The following is a 16242-nucleotide window of genomic DNA, read 5'->3' as shown; positions in this document are numbered from 1 at the left end:
GTACTGGACATGGAGCTCCCCAAGAACAGCTGTGTACTGGACATGGAGCCTCCCAAGAACAGCTGTGTACTGGACACGAAACTTCCCAAGAACAGCTGTGTACTGGACATGGAACTTCCCAAGAACAGCTGTGTACTGGAATAGACACTTAACCATCGTACAATATATCTGAGCATAAACAATATATAATATATATTATACAATATATCGAGGCATAAATAAAGAGGACAGGTTACCTCTTATTGGTTCAGGTACAGTATTAGTTATATTGGATAACTGTTTACAATTAATCGCTAAACTAAGCAATTAACATTTGAGATGAGCTAGTTACATATTTTAATTGGCCTATCATGGCACCCAGAACCCACCTGGTGGGCGTGGGTGGAAAGTTTTAAGTTGCACCATAGGCATACACTGTCTACAATAAACAATTTTAATTGGGAAACCTGATGATGATTTCTGGCAGTATATATATTTGTTAATGAAATGCTTGCACATTTGTGATATTTATTTCTAATTCTTTAGGTTTTTCCCACATTCGGTTAAACAGTGAAAGTTTGTGGAAAGTTTTCCTTATAAAATTTAAGTTTGGTCAATTGTATAATAATACTAATAATTTATTCACAGGAATAAGCAGGGGAATTACAATGTACTTCAGCAGGTGGTGTAATCTCTCTGAGGAGATATCAGAGACACTTAAATCAGCAGATATAGCTCCCCTACACAAGGGAGGGAGAGCAGAAACTCCCCTACACAAGGGAGGGAGAGCAGAAACTCCCCTACACAAGGGAGGGGAGGACAGAAAGAAGCTCCCCTACACAAGGGAGAGGTCAGAAACCCCTACACAAGTGAGGGAGGACAGAAATTCCCCTACACAGGGGAGGGAGGACAAACTCTCCTACACAAGGGAAGGAGGGCAGAAACTTCCCTACACAAGGGAGGGAGGGCAAAAACTCCCCTACACAAGGGAGGGGGGGCAGAAACTCCCCTACACAAGGGAGGGGGGGCAGAAGCTCCCCTACACAAGGGAGGGGGGCGCTTTGGCAACAATTTATAAAACAATCGCATTAACATGACAAATAATAGACGCTTTCGAGAGTGATACAGTTTTTCTGGAGAATAATATGATACACAACCCAGATCAACATAGATTTAGAGATGAAAGATCATGCCTTTTGCAGTTACTTAACCATTATGGCAAATTCATGGAGGAATTAGAAGGAAAGCAAAATGCAGATGTGGTATACTAGCACTTTGCTAAGGCTTTTGATAAATGTGACCTTGGAATGATAGCCCATAAAATGAGTTCAATAGGAATAACAGGTAAAATAAGGTGATGGATATTACATTTCCTATCAAATAATGCAAATAGTAAAAATCAATAAAACAAATCAATTTCAAGCACAGATACAAGCTCTGTACCCCAGGGCACAGTCTTTGCCTCACTGCTGTTTCTCATTCTTATATATTAGATATAGATTTAGATTTTTTATTCAGGTAAAGGTACATACATTGAGTTACATACATAATGTTAGATTTAATAGTAGAGATAGTACATACAATACCTAAAGCCACTAGTACGCATAGCGTTTCATAGATCAAAATACAAGTCACAGCTTCGTGTCATCGTTTGCAGATGACGCTAAAATCGGCATGAAAATTACTTTCTTTAAAGACATTGAAAAACTACAAGCCTCATCCCCGCCGATACCACTAGAGAGAGATAGTGGCTCTTTTGTAAACTAGGCTTGTGCCTCCGAAATCCTTTACACCACCGCCCACGGGATGAGTATGGGGTGCATAATAAAGAAAGAAATTGAAATTGAATTGTAAACTAGGTAAACTCCCTCGTTGAGTTGTGGAGCCTCCTACCAGTCCCTGACTGGCGAGTCATTCTGAAAAACTGGCCTGAAAGCTTTAACCGGTGGGAAGAGTGGGGTCAGAATACAAGTCCAGTTATTAGTAGGCGAGTTATATGCGAGACAACGGTTGTTAGATAAGCACAGGTAAACAACTGCAATTTGTGATGAGTTTCTTAATCCCATTTGATGTTCTAATGATTCCATAGCATTTGGCAATGTTCAATACAGCAAGATTTTAAAGATATTAGTTAAAAAAATCATATATTTCAATGTCTATACATATTATCTATGGTAAGTTAAATAGTTCATATTTTAGGTTATATCTTATTTGTCCATGTCTCAATTCTAATTTATGTTGGATATGTTACATATATTCCATAGAATACACATATTTTTACAATGTCACACTGAAAACAGTTACAATGTAAAATTAATATACATATAAGAAGAAGAAGTATTCAAATTTACCATTCACTCTTAACTGCATGTCTTAGAAATTGTGTAACTAGCTTCACGAGATTGTTAATTGCTTAGCTAAATATAGTATGGGTTTAGTGTCTGAATCCATTTCTGAATCAGGCCCCATAGCACCACACAGAGCAGACACAATGAGACAGAAGTAGTGGAGGTTGCCTACACCCAGCACCACACAGAACAGACACAATGAGACAGAAGTAGTGGAGGTTGCCTACACCCAGCACCACACAGAGCAGACACAATGAGACAGAAGTAGTGGAGGTTGCCTACACCCAGCACCACACAGAACAGACACAATGAGACAGAAGTAGTGGAGGTTGCCTACACCCAGCATCACACAGAGCAGACACAATGAGACAGAAGTAGTGAAGGTAGCCTACACCCAACACCACACAGAGCAGACACAATGAGACAGAAGTAGTGGAGGTTGCCTACACCCAGCACCACACAGAGCAGACACAATGAGACACAAGTAATGGAGGTTGCCTACACCCAGCATCACACAGAGCAGACACAATGAGACAGAAGTAGTGAAGGTTGCCTACACCCAACACCACACAGAGCAGACACAATGAGACAGAAGTAATGGAGGTTGCCTACACCCAACACCACACAGAGCAGACACAATGAGACAGAAGTAGTGAAGGTTGCCTACACCCAGCACCACACAGAGCAGACACAATGAGACACAAGTAATGGAGGTTGCCTACACCCCAGGCACTGACTGGGAGACAGTATGAGCCTGGATCGTGGTGGTGAATCACGGCTGCATTACGCGTCCATCGATTCCACTCATAACTAATCCCTCGCTATAGGTGAAGCAATATAGTGTGTATATATATAACTATATAAAAGCGAAGAACTAATCCTCGAAAATATGCAGGACAAAGCAGCAGAGATAAAAGAGCCAGAAGAAGACTCTCCAGAAAAAACAATGAATAACTCAGGACTTAAATCTTACGTGATATACCAGGTAAACTTAAGTATATTGGTCGATAATGTGAACTTAAAACCAACCATTCCTTTGATGTCTTTAATGTTTTTATTAATGGAGGATATACGTAACCCAAATCCTTATCCTCACCCCTTCCAAGGGCTATTAAGTATATTGGTCGATAATGTGAACTTAAAACCAACCATTCCTTTGATGTCTTTAATGTTTTTATTAATGGAAGATATGCGTAACCCAAATCCTTATCCTCACCCCTTCCAAGGGCTATTAAGTATATTGGTCGATAATGTGAACTTAAAACCAACCATTCCTTTGATGTCTTTAATGTTTTTATTAATGGAGGATATACGTAACCCAAATCCTTATCCTCACCCCTTCCAAGGGCTATATAGTCGTGATGGCTTGACGCTTTCCTCTGATAAGTGCCCTATATACCTCCCTTCCACCTCGATATATCATGGTATAACTTAACTCAATTAGACTATTATATGTGGGTCAGTGACCCACATACCATTATATTGGCTTATGGTGAGTCAGAATTCCGTATTTCAAAATGGTGAATTAATATTGACTGCTTATGAGAAAATATCAAATATATTATAAGGTGTTATTATTCGGTAATTTGTACTAACTAATTCAGCCCTGAGACAGTTACTGCATCAGGCTTGATACAGTTACTGTATCAGGCTAGGGACACGGACGGTATCAAGCCTGGGACAGTTATTGTATCAGTCCTGGTATAGTTACTGTATCAGCCCTGGTATATTTACTGTATCAGGCCCGGTACAGTTACTGTATCAGGCCAGTACAGTTACTGTATCAGGCCCAGTACAGTTACTGCATCAGGCCTGAAACAGTTACTATATCAGGCCCGGTACAGTTACTGCATCATTCCTGAAACAGTTACTATATCAGGCCCGGTACGGTTACTGCATCAGACCTGGAACAAATACTGCATCAGGCTTCGGAGAGGCAAATGATTTCTGGGTTAAGTAACATAAGAAACATGTGATTGTTTCAGGCGCTGGGGGTGACCGGGGTGGGCATGGGCACCTTGGTATCGCTCATGGCCATGGGCTACACCTCTACTGCCTTGCCCTCCATGAGGAAAGATCCACACTTCTCTATAACCCCGGAGCAGGTCAGTTTTGTTCATTGTGCTCCCATATTCACCCTGTATTCACCTAGTGCTTGCGGAGGTTGAGCTCTTTCGGCCCGCCTCTCAACTTTCAATCAATCAACTTATTATAATTTTTCCTCTCCACACACACACACATTCCCAGGAAGCAACCCATAGCAGCTGTGTAACTCTCAGTTACCTATTTACTGCTAGGTAAACAGGGGCATCACGGTGAAAGAAACTCTGCCCATTTGTTTCTGCCATCGCCGGGGATCGATCCCTCTCGTCTCATCAATCACTTTAATGTCCTCTTAGGAAACCTATGCATCTTTTTTTCAATCATGGCAGGTTAGTTTTGCTTTTATTTAATAATTTATGAGTTCGGAAGCGCTGTACGCAGTTGTTTATGACAAAAATCTTAAGCTTCAAGATATCCACGCTTAAATACAGCCTAAGCCGCCATAATTGAAAGAAAGTTTATCTGATTTAAACAAGTATATTATCTTGATAATTCCTGACTGACTGATATGCTGCCTTTGGTATGGTTACAAGATTTTCATTAGTCACTTGATAAGAACAAATTTCAAATATTTCCTCTGTGTAATGCAGAGTTATAGATTAAAGTGGCAATGTTACCGAAGGCTTATCTCTCAGAATTTCGTGTTAAATATTATTGAACAAATCCACAAGAGCCGTGACGAGGGTTCGAACCTACGTCCGAGAGGATCCCAGACGCTGCCTTAATAGACCGAGTTACGACATGGTTACAATAATATTCCCTGGAGGGCCACCTTTGTCACTTTGAACTTATGATGACTATAAGTTCATCATAATTTATGATGACCTTGAAATCAGGTTCAAAAGTTCAAATCAAAAGTTATGATTTGAACTTATAGCTAGTTTTTGATCTACACTTCTGACAAGTTGTCAGTTTGCTTAGCCAGTTAATCTTACTGAACTCTATCAGTTTTTTTTTTAATGTTGGATTTACATTATTTAAAACTAAAAGTGTTTTCATTCATCTTTAAGCACTTAAAGTAACCAAGTGAGGTTCTAGACCCATTTCCAAAGCTCAGGATTTGGCACGTATCAGTGTTAAACACATTTGCTAGTTTCCTGCACAGTTCAAATATTCTATTTAATGTTCATATATTGAGGCAATGTGATTGATTGTGATTCCGCCGGAGCCGGCTAGTTTATTGAAGACCTCATACTAATCCTGTGAGCCGTAGCGCAAAAAGGATTACAGGGGCACATTGGGGGGTAGAAATAGCCTAAGCTACTCTATCCCTTTGAGATGTATTTATTGCTTATCTCAATAAACATACTTGAACTTGATACAGAAGGCACAAAAGGTCTTAATCAGACCAACTTTCTGGCCCTCGCTGTACCAGACACACACACACAAGATTGCATGAGAAATTTTCCATATATAATGGTTTGTCTTTAAATGTGTTGGTGTACTAGGCTTGCCATGATGCGTAATGCTCCATTGTGTTTCTCAAACCACGTGTTGCATAATGAGAATATTGTATACGATGGCTATGCTGTATCACATTGTGATTTCTATTTATTCCATCCATGTTATTGTGATTTATGTGTATTCCATCCACGTTCTTGTCATTTCTGTGTGTATTCCATCCACGTTATTGTGACTTATATGTGTATATTGGACCTGTGTTTCAGGAATCGTGGGTAGGGGCGGTGATGCCGGCCTGCGCTCTTCTGGGGAGTGTAGCCTCTGGGCCGCTGGTGGATCGTCTTGGGCGCAGAGCAACACTTATCCACATTACTTGGCCCATGATGCTATGTACGTGTTTTAATGGTTCGCCTGGTGTTCTGTACGTGTTTTAATGGTTCGCCTGATGTTCTGTACGTGTTTTAATGGTTCGCCTAGTGTTCTGTACGTGTTTTAATGGTTCGCCTGATGTTCTGTACGTGTTTTAATGGTTCGCCTGGTGTTCTGTACGTGTTTTAGTGGTTCTCCTGGTGTTCTGTACGTGTTTTAATGGTTCTCCTGGTTCGAATTCTTCAGGGTGAATAGTTTTCGGTTATTTATAATATATAAACTATTCCTTTTTATATAAATGCAATATATTAAAATGTTAATGCATGCTTGCGTTTTGTTATTGATAAATTAGGTCCAAAACAAACCCTGATTTGTTTATATGTGTTGACTTTTGTGCAGCGTGGGTTATGATAGCGTGGGCTGAGGGCGTGGGCGGCGTGCTGGCTGGCCGCATGTTGGGCGGGCTGTGTGTGGGCGTGCAGACAGCCGCCCGCGTAGTCTACGTCTCAGAGATCTTGGAGCTGAAGCTGCGTAGTGCCTTGTCCGTCATTCCAGCTGCCACCGCTAATCTGGGTAATGGCTGCTCTGAGCTCACCCTCAATGCCTCTCTTTCCTTCATGTTTTCATTTAAGTTCTATTCCTTTCCAGACGGGACGGATATTAAGACACTTATTGTTGCCCATGCGCAGTCAACAAGCACAGGACCCTCGTTCCAGATTCACGAAGCAGTTACGCAAGCACTTACGAACCTTTCTCAATCTTTGGCGGGTTTGTTTACAATTATTAGACAGATTTTGAGCTCCGAAGCACCAGGAGGCTGTTTATAAGTTGTTGTAAGTTGATTGGGACGTTTTCATGCTTGTAAACTGTTTTAATAAATGTATCCAAAGTCGTCATGACATGGGAAAGCATTTTCAACCTGGGATTTAAGTGAATCCTTTATGATCTCTAAGGCTTCCATTGAAGACTAATCAGGGTTTCATACAATGCCCCCAATCACTTGGATTGGAGGGTAGAGCGACGATCTCGCTTCATGCAGGTTGGCGTTCAATCCCCGATCGTCCACAAGTGGTTGGGCACCATTGCTTCCCCCCCGTCCCATCCCTAATCCTTATCCTGACCCCATCCAAGTGCAATATAGTCGTAATGGCTTGTCGCTTTGACCCTGGGATACATTATTGTGAGTGCGTTGTGCAATTGAAGAGAAGCTTAGACGGTAGAATGACAATATTAAATATCTTCCACATTTGAATCTGTTTTTAATTGTTTTTCAGATTATTTTCAGTGTTGAGAGTATACATTGGTTAGAGTGTATTAACGCCTGTGTTGCAGGTCTCCTGGTGAGCTATGGTGCAGGGAACTACCTTACCTGGCGAGGGCTGGCCTGGCTGGGGGCTGTTCTCTCCCTGCCCACAGTGATGTTCTTCTACTATGTTCCCGAGACACCTTACTACCTCACCCGTACAGGTAGGTGGCCCCTCCCAGGCGGCATGGTCAAGGGCAGGGGAAGGTGGTGAAGGGCAGGGGAAGGTGGTGAAGGGTAGGGGAAGGTGAAGGGCAGGGGAAGGTGGTGAAGGGCAGGGGAAGGTGGTGAAGGGTAGGGGAAGGTGAAGGGCAGGGGAAGGTGGTGAAGGGTAGGGGAAGGTGGTGAAGGGTAGGGGAAGGTGAAGGGCAGGGGAAGGTGGTGAAGGGTAGGGGAAAGTGGTGAAGGGCAGGGAAGGTGGTGAAGGAGAGGGAAGGTGGTCAAGGGTAGGGTAGATAGTGAAGATAGAGGTAAGGTGGTAAAGATGATGAAGGAGCCACTCATTATGGACGAGTGGCTCCTATTGCGACAAGCAGCAACGCCTATGAAGTATGAAATGTGGGTTTGATTGTCCATAGTGATTTTTTTACAGCTGTTTTCATACACAACATCAGCACGATGTTCTCACAACTTTGTATTTAACAACAGTAAACATAACAGTGTGGGTTACCCTTTGTGTTTTCAGGGGCACATAAATAAATAAATAAATAAATAAATAAATAAATAAATAAATAATTAAATAATTAAATAAATAAATAAATAAATAAATAAATAAATGTGTATTCAGGTAAGGTACATACATATAAGAGATTTTTACAAAAATTGCTAGGTTTATAGAGAGAGCTGGTACATACAATGCCTAAAGCCACTATTACGCAAAGCGTTTCGGGCAGGAAATATATATTATATTTCCTATAATAATATGATAATTAGTTTCGGGGAGGAAATATATATTATATTTCCTATAATAATATGATAATTCCTATCCTATACATATATTGAATGTGCTGGCGATGAGTCACAATAACGTGGCTGAAATATGTTGACCAGACCACACACTAGAAGGTGAAGGGACGACGACGTTTCGGTCCGTCCTGGACCATTCTCAAGTTTATTGTGAATTGAAATTAATGACCCGTACGCGACCAACCGACCCAGAGACCCTCTGCCTAAAATTATTTGAACGCCATATTGAAATTCCTAGCGTATAGCACCAGGAGTGTGTAAATTAATATTTATATGCATTATAGGCCTTTCTAAAGTAATTTATAGATCTGAATATCATATATTGTCTAACAAACGAATTATTTAAGTTAATATTTTAATTATACCAGATACAAGCCTCATCGCACACAAGAAGATTCATCAGCGCATTTTTTTTTTATTTATTTTTATTTATATATAAAAAAGAGTTCTTAAATTCTTGTAAAGCCACTAGCATGTATAGCGTTTCGGGCAGGTCCTTAATTCAATTTTTTTTCCCCTGAATACGACCCGCCAAATCATTTAACAACCTATTCTCTGCTGGGTGAACAGTTAAGGATTGTCGCCCGGTCAATCAGGGTTGCCAGATCCAAATTGCTAAAAGTAGCGAGCTGACGGTCAAAAAGTAGCGAATTTGCAAGTAGAGTAGCCCAATTTTTTATTTAGTCAAATCGAATCAAATCAAATGTTTATTCAGGTAAAAGTACATACATACGAGATGAGTTACAAACATAATGTTAGATTTCTAGATAGCGACAGTACATATAGACAGACGACATTCAAATTTAGTAAGTTTATCTTCCTTCTTTGATAAAACAGAGTTGATGCTCATCTGCTGATGACTTACCTCCGATATATTTTGTCTGTGGTTTAATGTTTCACTGTGTTTCTTTAAACCACTTCTATGAGCTCTTATCTCAGTTCTACAAACTTTACAATATGCCTTATTTCCATCTTTCACTTCAGCCAACCACTTTTCAAACACCTTTTTGTCCTTAAGCCAGGACATCTGAAACGCTTTCTGGTATATAGACCACTTCCCCATTTTACACTTCTTTATCTTAACACTTAAGCAAATTCTAAAAGTAACAGCGGTAACTTCTTTTCTATATGCGGTAACTTGTGTCGAACTATCCTTCTGGAGGTCAGAGCCACACTAACAATGCAAGCACAGATGAAGCTGCCAAGTTTACTGTATGCTAATCCGCTCTAACGACAGACATTTGATTCTTGGACACAGCTAAAGAGAAATCTAATATTTACAGTAGGCAACAGTGGGAGGTCACTTAACATAGACAGTACCCGGGATGAAGTATTAATGGTAATTAAGGTTGGGAAATCTATAGCCCCTGGGGAGGATTATCTTGCCTTGCGGTTACTTTTTCTTTGGGAAGTTCCTAGGATCAACGTCCCCAGGGGGTCGGTCTCTGACCTGGCCTCCTGCGGTAAGTGGTCTATTCAATCAAGCTGTTGGACGCGGCTGTGATTTGTACACATGACATAATAAAAAGCATAAAAATCATCATTGAGTTTCTTAACATTAATAGCCCAACTTGTTTTTAAAGTAGCCCAAAAAGTCGCAAGTAGCGAAATTAAAAATTTGAGAGCGCGGGGCTCTGAAAAGTAGCCCAATTCGCTACTTGTAGCCCAATCTGGCATACCTGCGGTCAATTCTTCCCGGCCAGCAGGTCAAGAGCCGGGCGCGTGCTTTACCACTGCGCCACAGAGACTGTTCCGTTGCGTAGTGGAATTTTGAATTTTGAAGCCTGACTAACCTAACTCAACCCAACCCAACGTAACCCAAATCAAACCAATGTCATCCAACCGAGTCCAATGCAGCCTAACCTTAATTAGTCGTTACTAATATTGGGGAAGTACAAGATAGTGTGAGTTTGAAGCACAAGGAGGAAGAAACTTGAAGAAACTTTTGAAGAAACTATGAGGATGAAATTAGGTACTTTTTGTTTTTACTTTTGAACTGGGCAGAGGATGGGCCATTTTTTAATTCATCAGGGAGTGAGTTCCAAAGACTGGGCCCCTTTAATTTGCATGGTGTTTACACAGATTTAGCCTGACTCTGGGGATATCAAATAGATATTTATTTCTGGTGTGGTACTCATGGGTTCTGTTACACCTATCGAGGAAAAGTTTCAGATCAAGATTAGCATTTAGGAACAAGGGTTTTGTACATGTAGATAGAACACGAGAATGTGTAGAGTGAGTATATGTTTAGCGTGTCACTTGAACAGAGGGGCTGTGAGTTATGTTCTTTTAATTGTCTTATACAATTTAACGAATATAAAGGTTTTCGTGCCTTAACATCTATATATTATGATAATCACGACATATCTGCATTAAAAGCAGTGTGCAATTCCGGTTTTGGCCTCCACCGCCTTCTCACTTGTTCCCTTGTTACTTGTAACTCACTTGTAACACTTTTATGCTGTGTTTCCTATTTTAACCTGCTATGTTAAATGGGATTCTTGTATTGTGATTTGTGTATATGTACTCACTGATTTGTGTGCCCCCTTGAGGGGAGGGGGTAGAAATAGCCTAAGCTACTCTATCCCTTTGAGATATTTTTTTATTGTCTCAATAAACATACTTGAACTTGAAGTGGACTTTAATGTTTTTTCGGCAGCTTTATTTCCTTAGTTTCCGAGCTGTTTTCTTTACCGTGTATATTGTAATAAACTATTCCTATATTTACAGTTGTTTCTCCCCGTGAAGATTATTAAACAATGGTGATTATAAGGGCGCGGAAGTTCAGCCTGGCCAGGGCCGCCAGCAGCCCTTGGGCCCGCCCCGGCAGCTCCCAGTCTTTAATTTGGCACCTTTGTGGCACCTTGGTATAAGCCTAACATGTATATATATACTGGCTGCCTGTCCCCCTACACAATGATTTATTATTACCTATTATTTTATCATTTAATTTAAATATTAAATAAAATAATTTATTTAATTATTATATTAAGTACTTAATAATTTAATAATAAGTAGTAAGTACATAAAATGATTAAAAAGTACAGTTTAGTCATAGGAGATTCCTAGATTGGAATTCACTACCAAATTTCAATATATCCAAGTATTTTTAGTGTGAAATGCTGTTATTATATGCATAAATTGTTGTTTTAATAATATTACGCTTAACCACTTGGGCTGGACGGTAGAGCGACGGTCTCGTTCCCTCCAGGTCCGCGTTCAATCCCCGACCGCCCATGAGAGAGGTTGGGCACCATTCCTTTCCTCCCGTTCCATCCCAAATCCATATCCCGAGCCCTTCCGAGTACTATATAGTCTAATGGCTTGGCGCTTTCACTTGATAGTTCCCCCACCCCCCTGAATAATATTACGAGCAGTATTTACGGGCTATTCATGCCCGTGCCACCTCTTGGGTGGCTTAATCTTCATCAATCGAGAGCAGTACGTCCTAACCAGACATTATATGATGATATCCTCAACAGTTGATAAATAAAAGTAATTGCGGAACTCCAGTTATCTAATACTTATCATAAATGGTATAAAACCTTATCATAAGCCAAGGGATTTGTAGATCAGTGTTTAAAGGGAATTCTGAAGTAATACTGATACAGCTGATGCCATCTGTCGGCAGAAGAGAACACTATCAACTGGCAGGTCAACAGTGGCCATAAGATACAGCTTACGCCATCTGTTGACATCAAATTACACATAACTAATTACCCCACAAAATACAACTAACGCCATCTGTTTTTTTTCCAACGCACTATAAATAGCCAAACAGCAACCCATAAGGCGGGTTGTTGTGCTCGGGTAGGAGGTTCCAAGCTCCGCCCACAAGATGGTATGGGGTGCATAATCAATGGCATATCATTGGTAGAAACTCTTTGTTGACATTCACACAACAGCCAATCACAGGAAGGGATCAGCTAAAGGCTCCATCCACTTAATAAATCATCTTTATTCAGCACACCATCCTTGCTTATGACATTCTGCTTCAACTTTAATCTACCTAAAAAGTGAAGGGTTAAGTATTTAAAAATATTAATAAAGTGATAATTAAATACTGCAGGATGTAACGAGTGTTACAGAAACATGGGCTGGCTACCTAACTTGTGACGTCATCAGCAGGGGTTGCCTCACGCAAATAATATTGGCGAAACAATGCCTCCGCCCTCTTATTGGTCTACATTATTCCGTTAGATGGAAATTTCTGTCTTGTATAAAACAGAAATTGTTGTTCTTTTGTACAACAACACCAAGGTTATTGAGCAAAAGGACGTATTTCTTATTTTGCATTTTATTCATATAAGCGTTGGCATTCCCGGCAACAGCCAATCACAGGAAGGGATCAGCTAAAGGCTCCATCCCTTAATAAATCATTTTAGTTCAGCCCACCAGTCCTGCTTATGGAATTCTGCTTTAAGTTTAATTTACCCAAAAAAGTGAAGTGTTAATAAAGTGATAATTAAATATTGCAGGATATAACAGATGTTATATAAAAATGGGTTGGCTACCTAACTTGTAACGTTATTATTGGGGGTTGCCTTGACACAAATAATGATACACTGCTCTGCCCTCTTATTCGAGTAAATTATTCAGTTAGATGGAGATTTCTGGCAGGTGCAAAACAGAAATTGTTGTTCTTTTTCACAACAACCTTATTGTTGTGCACAAGGACCTATTTCTTAGTTTAAATTTTATTCATAAAGAGTGTTGGTATTCCCCGCAACAGCCAATCACAGGAAGGTATTTCTGGAAGCTCCGCCTCCTTATGGACTCAGCACTTCGCTCTAGCTCATGGCTCTCTGTTTCATCTCTTGTATATACAAACTATGACTTTTTTTCGATTACTGTTATAATTAATAAATGAGATATAAAAGTTTTTACACAAAATGGCTAAATTCTGCCATTAAATGGACTTTGTCTGGTATACATACAAACATACACAACTTTATTACCATTCATCCATTATTAATTTCAAATGTAAGTTTTTTTCCTCTTGCCATTATTTGAAAATTGTCTATTTATTTATCGATCTATCTATTATCATGTATTTATATTTACAAGTTTTTGTGCTTGGAAGAAAACTCTGCATTGAATTGGGACTAATTTATTAAATAATATTATTTAGTATTAATTAATATTTACAATTATTATTAATTACAATTATTTATAGCTTAGTTACTTTCATGTAACTCGCAATCGTACATTCTTAACATTAATAGCCCAAATTAGCACATCTTGCTTTTAAATTAGCCCAAAAAGTAGCAAGTAGCGAAATTAAAAAAAATGGGAGCGCGGGGCTCTCAAAAGTAGCCCAATTCGCTATTTGTAGCCCAATCTGGCAACACTGAATTGAATGTTTATTTATTTGAATGTTTATTTATTTATTTATTTATTTATTTATTTATTTATTTATTTATTTATTTATTTATTTATTTATTTATTTATTTATTTATATACAAGAAATATATTTATATATACATTGGGTTTGTGAGAATACATAGCATAGTATTTACAATTTTGTAAAGTCACTAATACGCGCAGCGTTTCGGGCAGAAGAGAAAGAAACTTGGCGGGAAATAGAGAAAATGGGGCAATGGGCATGAGGGACTCCTGTAGATACGGCACCTCACCACTCGCCTTACAACCTCACATTCCTGACTACAGTCGCTATCTGTATATCCCGTTCGTCATGACGTTTAGATATATTCTTGCTGTTGAGCTACTGTGTGCAGTCTTACCGCTCGGTCTGGCTATCATCAGAGACTTAAGATATCATATTGTGATAATTTAGATACGTGATGTAAACATCCGCACGTATTTATTTCTCCTATTAATTCACCCTACTAATCTATTTAACTCGATGCATGTCGTTTGATATAATGTAGTGATTTTCGTGAATAAGAAAATGAACTGATAAATGTGTTTATTTTGTAGGGAAGAGAGAAGAGTCGCTGGCTGCGTTACGTCAGCTGCGACGCACAACCCAGATTGCTGAAGAAGAGCAGCGGGACATCAGCAACAAATGCAGCAGTGGTGAAAACAACGCCCATGTCAGTATGTGGGAGCTAATACAGCCGCCCAACTTGTGGCCTGTGGGCGTGGCTGCCGCCCTCATGGTAGCACAACAGACTACCGGTTACATGGCGGTGGTCTCCTTCACCTCTAATATCCTCAACGCCGGCGGGGAAGGCGCCAGCAACAGCAGCTCTTCGTCGGTGTTTTTGGGGGTCTTCAACTTCCTGGCCACCTTCGCGGGCATATACGTCATGGCGAGGTGCGAGAGGCGGTACCTTCTCCGTGTGTCGACTGTTATACTTATGGCGTCCCTCCTTGCCCTGTCTCTCTACTTCTGGGCCCTCAACGCAGGAGGTTCCGTAGCCGCCATTGCCAATAGCATGAATCTGGTGCCGGTGATGGCTCTGACGGCCTACCATCTAGGCTCCTCAATAGGCTGGCGGATTTTGCCTTGGGTCTTCGTATCAGAGGGAATGCCCAGCCGAGTGAGAGGGAAAGCCGTGGCTGTGGTGGTAGCCATCAACTGGGCCTCTGCTTTCTTGATCACCAAGACATTTGGGTGGTGCATGGCGGCACTGGGCGGCCACACCACCTTCCTGGCCTACGCCGTCATGACGGGCGTGAGCACTTTGTTCATCCACCCCATCATGCCAGAGACCTTCCGTCAGTCCATCACCAAGATGGATCAACTTTATCAAGAGACAGTAAAGCGAAAACAACAATAGGTTTCTGGACTCGTCGTTTCGTAATCTCACAAAACTCACTGATCACTAAATGAAGAAACGACGACGTTTCGGTCCGTCCTGGACTCCTTTTAGGGTCCCGGTAGTAGTACAGTCGGGTTCGTGCTCGACGCATAATCGAGAATTCCGGGTTCGATTCCCGAGCGGGACAGAAATGGTTATGTTTATATTAAATGGACATATAATAATGCTCTCACATTATATCTCGTACAGTTGACTAGAACGTGTCTGCATGGGAACATCCATCGCCCAGGTTCGAACCCTCATCACGGCCCTTGTGGATTTGTTCATTTAATATACCACGTTATTGCGATTTGTGTGTGTATTCTATCCACGTTATTGTGACTCATTGACTGTAGTTACTCACTGTTGGTGCCAGCATATAGTTAGAGGGAGGGTTGTCCACTTCCCAGTTGTTGTTTTAGATGCAGCTACTCGCTGAAGGTAACACAACTGAACTGTAATGTCAATCCTGACCTTAATAGCTTCCTAGAAGGTTTTAACAGATCCCATGAGCACCACAAAGGAAACAAATACCTATTTAATATTCCAGAGTACGACTTAGTCAAACTAGAAATGCTTTACAAATCAAGGGACCTCGAATGTGGAATGTGGAATTTGTGTTTAAACTCGGAACAAGAAGTTGCAAGTAGCACGGGCTATGGTGAGCCCGTAGTGGACTTGCCTGGCACAAGAGCGGTGCTGTAACTGTAACTAGTGGAGCTGTAACTTCCCTATCACTTCCCAGATATAGGGAAAATTATATGTGAATGGGGGGAGGGGACCACTATAATGTTGGCAAGTTTTTTATTTCTTATCTGCTAATTGCTTTGGGTCACCCTGTTGTTTTAGACATGAATTATACAATAAAATTTTTAACATGGTTTTGTACGTAATATTTATCCTTTATTACAAAATTTATAATTTCAACTATATATAATATACAAAATAAACAATCGTTTGCAACACGACAGTCTTCTTAAGAGACGCCATGACGTCGCTTCTCGCC

General features: G+C 40.5%; 1 protein-coding gene across 1 annotated transcript; it reads left to right on the top strand.

The window, feature by feature from the left end:
* Positions 1-2917: 2917 nt before the first annotated feature.
* LOC123748824 (facilitated trehalose transporter Tret1) lies at positions 2918-16117 on the top strand. Its single transcript, XM_069334212.1, has 6 exons — positions 2918-3312; positions 4313-4432; positions 6098-6221; positions 6600-6773; positions 7533-7667; positions 14410-16117. The coding sequence occupies exons 1-6, from the start codon at positions 3217-3219 to the stop codon at positions 15213-15215; spliced, it is 1455 nt and encodes a 484-aa protein (XP_069190313.1). The 5' UTR covers positions 2918-3216; the 3' UTR covers positions 15216-16117.
* The last annotated feature ends 125 nt before the right edge of the window (positions 16118-16242 follow it).

The sequence above is a fragment of the Procambarus clarkii genome, chromosome 4 (genome assembly GCF_040958095.1).
Source record: "Procambarus clarkii isolate CNS0578487 chromosome 4, FALCON_Pclarkii_2.0, whole genome shotgun sequence".
Taxonomy (NCBI): domain Eukaryota; kingdom Metazoa; phylum Arthropoda; class Malacostraca; order Decapoda; family Cambaridae; genus Procambarus; species Procambarus clarkii.
Note: the sequence above shows the minus strand (reverse complement) of the source record. Positions and strands in the feature narration are given on the sequence as shown.

Excerpts from the sequence above, each read along its gene's own strand:
- LOC123748824 (XM_069334212.1), top strand. The coding sequence starts at position 3,217 with ATGCAGGACAAAGCAGCAGAGATAAAAGAGCCAGAAGAAGACTCTCCA. Across the intron at positions 3,313-4,312 it reads AATCTTACGTGATATACCAG|GCGCTGGGGGTGACCGGGGT; the intron begins GTAAACTTAAGT and ends TGATTGTTTCAG. Across the intron at positions 7,668-14,409 it reads TTACTACCTCACCCGTACAG|GGAAGAGAGAAGAGTCGCTG; the intron begins GTAGGTGGCCCC and ends TTTATTTTGTAG.